This window comes from Frankliniella occidentalis, unplaced genomic scaffold (genome assembly GCF_000697945.3).
Source record: "Frankliniella occidentalis isolate FOCC.00 unplaced genomic scaffold, Focc_3.1 Scaffold517, whole genome shotgun sequence".
Lineage (NCBI taxonomy): Eukaryota > Metazoa > Arthropoda > Insecta > Thysanoptera > Thripidae > Frankliniella > Frankliniella occidentalis.
The window spans coordinates 62953-69167 of record NW_026267634.1 but is presented as its reverse complement, the minus strand read 5'-3'; the positions used below and the strand labels follow the sequence as shown (position 1 = coordinate 69167).

General features: G+C 47.5%; 1 protein-coding gene across 1 annotated transcript; it reads left to right on the top strand.

The window, feature by feature from the left end:
• The first annotated feature begins 3280 nt into the window (after positions 1–3280).
• On the top strand, positions 3281–4895 carry LOC127751493 (uncharacterized). Its single transcript, XM_052275131.1, has 4 exons — positions 3281–3348; positions 3776–3933; positions 4019–4461; positions 4557–4895. Exons 1-4 carry the CDS (start codon positions 3281–3283, stop codon positions 4893–4895), a joined length of 1008 nt encoding a protein of 335 aa, XP_052131091.1.
• The last annotated feature ends 1320 nt before the right edge of the window (positions 4896–6215 follow it).

The window sequence follows — 6215 nt, the reverse complement described above, 5'->3', positions numbered from 1 at the left end:
CCCCCCCCCCCCTCAACCACGGCCTCTCCAGGACCCAGAAACCGCGGACCAACCTGCAAGAACGTACTGTACCAAGACCCACCCCTCCCCATTATCATTTGCGCCTAGCAGATGGACAGGCCGAACCATCAAGCCTTTTCTGCTGTCAACTGCTGCAAGCCTGGACGCAAACAACGTAAGACATTCTAAAATCCTTTCGAAGCAGATAATAAATGCCTTTGCGCTGTGCTCAGAAGGTGAATGTGGTGGTCCAGGACGCCATGTGGACACCACCCGTGAGCGCATGATAGTGCCGAGCGTGTAGAAAGAAGCCCTACACTCTAGTATGGCCTTGTGCGCCCGATAGGTAGGCAACCGCTTCACAACCGAGCCGAAAGGGTGGTCTAGGCCTACGCGCCCACAGCTCCTGAACTATTGGAGGGGAAGTGTCCAAATCTGGTATTACGGGGGCTGCTCAAGGGCGAAGGTATACCTTCATTTGCCTCCGACATTGCCTGGGTGGCCTACAGGAGGCCGACCCAGCCCAGCCCACACGACATGAGTAGAACGGATAACATTCTTGCAGGTCTTCCAGACGGCACCGGGCCGAGGGGTGTGGGCGGGAAAGGGGAGAGGGCGAGAGCTGGATCAGGCGAGGCGACAGCTTCCGTCACAGGGAGCGGCCGGGAGCGGCGCGCGGGGCGGGGACAAGGGTTGCGGTTTTATGAGGCAGCCGGGGCGGCCGGCGCTCGGCGGGTAAAAGAATGTTGGACTGGAGTTCCGCCAGACTCAAATGAACCAAGTAGTACAAATAATGTCTTAGGCTGACATTTACCTTTATCATTTGATGCTCTATGCTCTGTGCGCCCCCGGAGTGCGTGCAGGCTTGCACGCAAGTCAGACCGGCACCACGCAGACGCAGGCTTTCCTGCGCGAGCGAGGCGAGACCAGAATTCTACATCCGTCACATTTTACAGCTTTGTCATGGAGAGAGGGGGGGGGGGGACCCCGCGTCTCACCACCACAGCCACAAGGACTGGTGACTACGCCGCGCCTGGGTCATTTGTTAAAGAACACTGAAAGAAAACTTTTATCACCAGTAGCAGCGGCGCCGGCGGCGGCGTGCGCGTGTCCGGTGCGTACGCGTTGATTTACTATAAAAAATCAGTGGATATTTACCCGCCCACCGGACTTGTAATTTTACCCACCGGTCTTGTAAAGCCGCTTTACCTACCCAGTGGGCAGGTTGGGCTGAGCCCCATGCCCATTGGGCGTGCGCACGTGATTGCCCGCACTTGCAAATTTCGCGGGCCATAACGGGAATTCCCCGGGCAAGCGCGGATCCTCCGCTTGCCCACGGGCCGCCACGGGCTGCAAATGTACCCACCCAGCTTGAGTAAATTTACCTATCCGGGCTTGCCTATCGCCCCTGTCCACGGCGCCTTACGGGCCGAGCGAGTAGGCCAGCCACCCGCACGTAGGAATGCGCCACAGCATAACTACAAAAGTGCGCAGTGTTTTAAGTTTCACTGTCATTTTGCCTTTAACATAGACTGTGATTCGTAAGCGGGGCCCTACCCGGGGCCCTGCCCAGGGCCCTGCTGGGGTCATTGGTGCACTACCGATGTCTTGGCCTTGCAGCAGTACAACAGTTTTTTCGCACGCTTCGCTCGCTATTTACCAAAGCAGTGACCAAAGACAAAAAGACGCCCATAGGTGGGTCCTGAAGGAGCTCACGAGTGGGCGCAGACAGGATCCAGCCTGGCTGACGAAACCAGAAGTGAAATGAAAACGGTAGAAGGGTCTATTAACATAGCATGATAAGCTCTCTAAAAATCAGTCTTTAGGTCACAATGTTAGAAAAATTCTCTCGCTCACTTCGCGGGGGGCCGCTCGTTCCCGCTTATGGTCGGGGGAGAGCAGGGCGACGGCGGTCAGAGGACGGCGATGTTTGCACCGCGGACGCTAGCAGTGACACCTCGCGCATTGGCGCTGTTGTAGGAGAGCGAAGGGCGACTGACCGCCAAAATGCAAGCGCTGCAGAATGCCGGCGCGGCTGGACGCGAGGCCTCGGCCGAGCGGACAGTCGCGACGCAGCCTCCAGCCAGAGCGCATCTAAGGATTAACTAATAGTTCGGTAATGTAACCATTAAGGTATGCACCCACTTAGGCACCCTTAGCAATGTACAGCAGATCAGTATTTAGGGGTAGGGCAGGGGTATTTGGCATAAACCCAATAAATAATACCAAAGTGATAACTAGTAACTTATCAGACACACCCTAGCACCCTCAAACCAAGCATTTCAACACTAAAACATTGGTGCATCAGGCGGACGATCCCTTAGCTTGTCCCGTGGCAGTAATTTATTTTGAACCACCGAAAAATTGTATTTTTTCGTTAAAATTTGAGTTTGCGTCTCAATGCTGCCATGTGCTTTTGTCGATTGGTACTTATTAACTTTTTCTATGTGTTCCTACTATTGATTTCATTTCCATGTGTTCTGTAAGAGTTTACGATTATTTCTAGATGCTATTTTTGATCAAACCAAGCATTTCAACACTTAAACAGCGCAAGCGAGCCTTGGGATAGGCCACCCCGCAGTACGCGCGTCAACGGCAGGCGAGAAGTTGCCTACCATTCAGGCTCACGGCAATCTTTGCCATAGCGGCGTCCCGGGTTGTATGGGTCGGATCGGAAAATTATTAACGGCGATGATAGCTGGAACCTTCAGCTACGATCGGCTCGCTTTGACCTACCCTTTTTTTATAATATTTTAGGAGCTAGAGCCGACAGAGAAGGGCGTCGCCGGCCTTGCGGCACGGGCGGACCATGCAGAGCCAGGGCTTGGCCTTGGCCTTTTCTCAAGGCTTGGCCAGGGCGATCGGCGATCGCAGCGACGCAGCGGATCCCCTGCCCCTGCGGCCGGCGGGGCCGGGGTAAGTAACTCGTGGAAATGCGTGTACACTTTCCCTGGAAATGGATTGGAAATGGATGAAAATGGGTGATAATGGGTGGAAATGGACGGAAATGGACGAAAATGGATTGGAAATGGATTGGCAGTGGATAGAAATGGATAGAAATGGATGGAATGGATGGATGAAACTGGATGAAAATGGATGAAAATGGGGGAAATGGACGGAAATGGATTGGAAATGGATAAAGTGGATGAAAATGGATGAAAATGGATGAAAATGGATGAAAATGGATGAAAATGGGGGAGATGGGTGGAAATGGACGGAAATGGACAGAAATGGATTGGAAATTGATAGAGATAGATGAAAATGGATAAAATTGATGAAAATGGGGGAAATGGATGGGAATGGGGGAAATGGACGGAAATTGACAGATGGCTTGGAAATTAATGGATTGTAAATGGGTAGAAATGGACGGAGATGATGAAATGGATGAAAATGGGTGAAAATGGGGGAAATGGGTGGAATGGAAATGCTGTGTACACTTTTTGGCCTTGTTACTTACCCCGGCGGGGCGGCCGAGGCCGAGGCTACATCTCGCGGCAGCAGTCGTCTTTCGTTCAAGCAGCAAGCAGCTGGGTGCGGTGCGCTTTTGTCTTCAGAACATTATTGTACCACATATTTGTTATTTTCCATTTTCACTATTTTGCACTAGTCTGCAAGATGCAAACAAGAGAGCGGAAACGTCCGCGTACCAGTTATAAAAGTGCTGGACAGAATTCTTCTGTTTCTGTTGTGTATGTTTATAGGTTATGTTTTCTTACTGAAAATGAAAAGATGTTGATGTGAACTAACATGAGCTGCCTCTTCTTTTATGGTGTAGGACTGCATCTAATGGACTGCGAGTCTCGGCAGCCCAACTCCGAGCATTGTGGTGTCACGACAATGAATGCGGGAGGAAGTACATGAAGGGGTGTCCGTTACGAACTTGTTCAGCATTAGATGGATTATCATGTGGAGAAGCTGAGGGTGAGGGACAAGGTAATAGTGTCATGACGTTGTACTATAGCATAAACATTTATTCTGTGCACGTGAAATATTTATAGTATGTTTTTTGCCCCCACAGGTCTCACATCACAAGAATTCGAATTGTTGAAAATTAGAATTGGGGAAATGTGGAGGATAGCGTCGACTTTGTTCGAGGTATTCATCCAGAAGGGTGCAGAGTTGGAGGGTTACCGAGTCCGGGTTAGGACTGATAAACCACTTAATGTTTCCATCAAACCACTGGAAGCTATAGAATTCGGTTGGATAGCCCAGATTCCAAAAGAGTTGGCTTTGGCACATGTCTTTAATAGGAGTGCACTTGAACCTAACGGATATTTTGGGGGACCGGTTAGCTATATGAACTGGTGCGAAACTAAAAAACAGAAGGTTGCAGTCATTACATGTGAGAGCCATTCCATGTGCAGGATATACTTGTCTGGTTCTCACGGTCCTGGCAAGGAGCTCAAGTGGGATTACGGTCGCACAGAGATGCCCATACTTCATGATTGGTTCTTGCCTGAGGTAATCTACGTGTTTTTAAATTAACTTCTTCATTATATGTCATCTTTTTAAAAAAATCTGTAATAAATTGGTTAATATTCCTTTTTCCATTGCAGTGTTGTCAGTTGTCCACTGTTGATCCTGTAGAGAAGAAGCGGCATGAAAAGTACAGCAGCAGTAGACGGATCCACTGGTTTACAGAGTCGTGTGTCCTATGTGGGGAGCTCTTTTCAATTGCTAATAAGGAATTTAGAGTCCAGAGGAAGCAGCACTTCATTGGAAAGCACGCAAACTTCCTGGGCAGTCTTTGGGATGGATGCGGCTCCTATGATTTAGAAAAAGTTTCTCGTGACACTTTGCTGTACATGGCTGAAAAACTGAATCATTTCTTGAATGAATTGAAAACTATGAATTGGGGCTTGCTTCCTGCATGCAAAGTCTTCAATGAAGAGTAAGTGAATCCTTCTTGCACCTGAAATTCCATTCATGCACACTTTGTCCACTTCAGTCTGTACAAGCTCACCACGCTTTAAGTTGTTGCCTGTGCTTCACTTATTTATATTTTGGTGTAATGGAGTAGTACCTGGTACTAACATTTCTGCACAACTAAATTTATTTGTGAAGCATTGAACATGTGCATTTCATTTTGTTTGGTAAACAGAAGATTGCTGTGGTGCTACTCATGTAAGGGTGCAGTTTGATCAGTGGTATTGACCGTGGACAAGTGTGTGCCCTGCTTGGAAGTGATTGAAAATGCCCCCTCTTTTTTGTCTGCATGTATTTTATTTATTTATTTATTTATTTATTAAACCACATGGGTCCCATGAGACAAGGCTCGTACTAAGGGACACTCAAAATTATTACAAGTTGAGAGCAGGCGGTGCTGATGGACAGTTTACACAAAATTATTAAAGTACTCCATTAGGAACTGATTTTTTACAACTTTTTTAAAAGATGGCATGGACATACTGGTGACATTAGCTGGTAGATCATTACAAAGTTTGACAGAAGTATTGAAAGATGATTTGACTCCATGTTTTGTTGATGAGTGACTAGTTTGATGAATACGAGATGAGGACCTGGTGTAATGGCTATGAATGTCTTTATTTTTTATTAAGTTGATGTCTGGTGCTACATGATATTGGTTTATTTTGTGAATATATGATACTGAGGATAATTTAGCTTGAACAGAAACTGGAAGGACATTTGTTTTTTTGTAAACAGAGATGGTAGGTTCAAGATAGTGCATATTAAATATGAATTTATTCAATGCTCTTTTTTGTATGACTTCCAGTTCTCTTATCTGTTCCTTGGTACAGTGACCCCAGATTGATCTTAAGTATGTGAAGTGAGAGTGAATTAGTGTGAAGTAAATGTTCTTTAGAATAGTAGGCTTGAGTCCAGAAGTACGAAGTTTACTTAGAATTCCCACCACAGGCAAGATCTTTGATTTTATATGTTCAATTTGTTTCTTCCAGTTGAGGGTTGATTCCAGATGTAGTCCAAGGTACAGGGTGGTCCACAGACCCCTTCCTTTAGTTTGCTTATACTGTACCGGATACAGGCGTGCGGACGCGTTGCATACTCGCACGGGGCCATAAGGCGCCCATGGTGAGCGACAGTAGGCAAGCCCGCCCGCACGCATGCATGCGGTACAGTATAAGCAAAATAAAGGAAGGGGTCTGTGGACCACCCTGTATAGTCCACTAGTACATCTTTCAATAGAGGTGTTGTTGCATTACTATATTTATAGATGTTGTTTTATATCTTGGAGT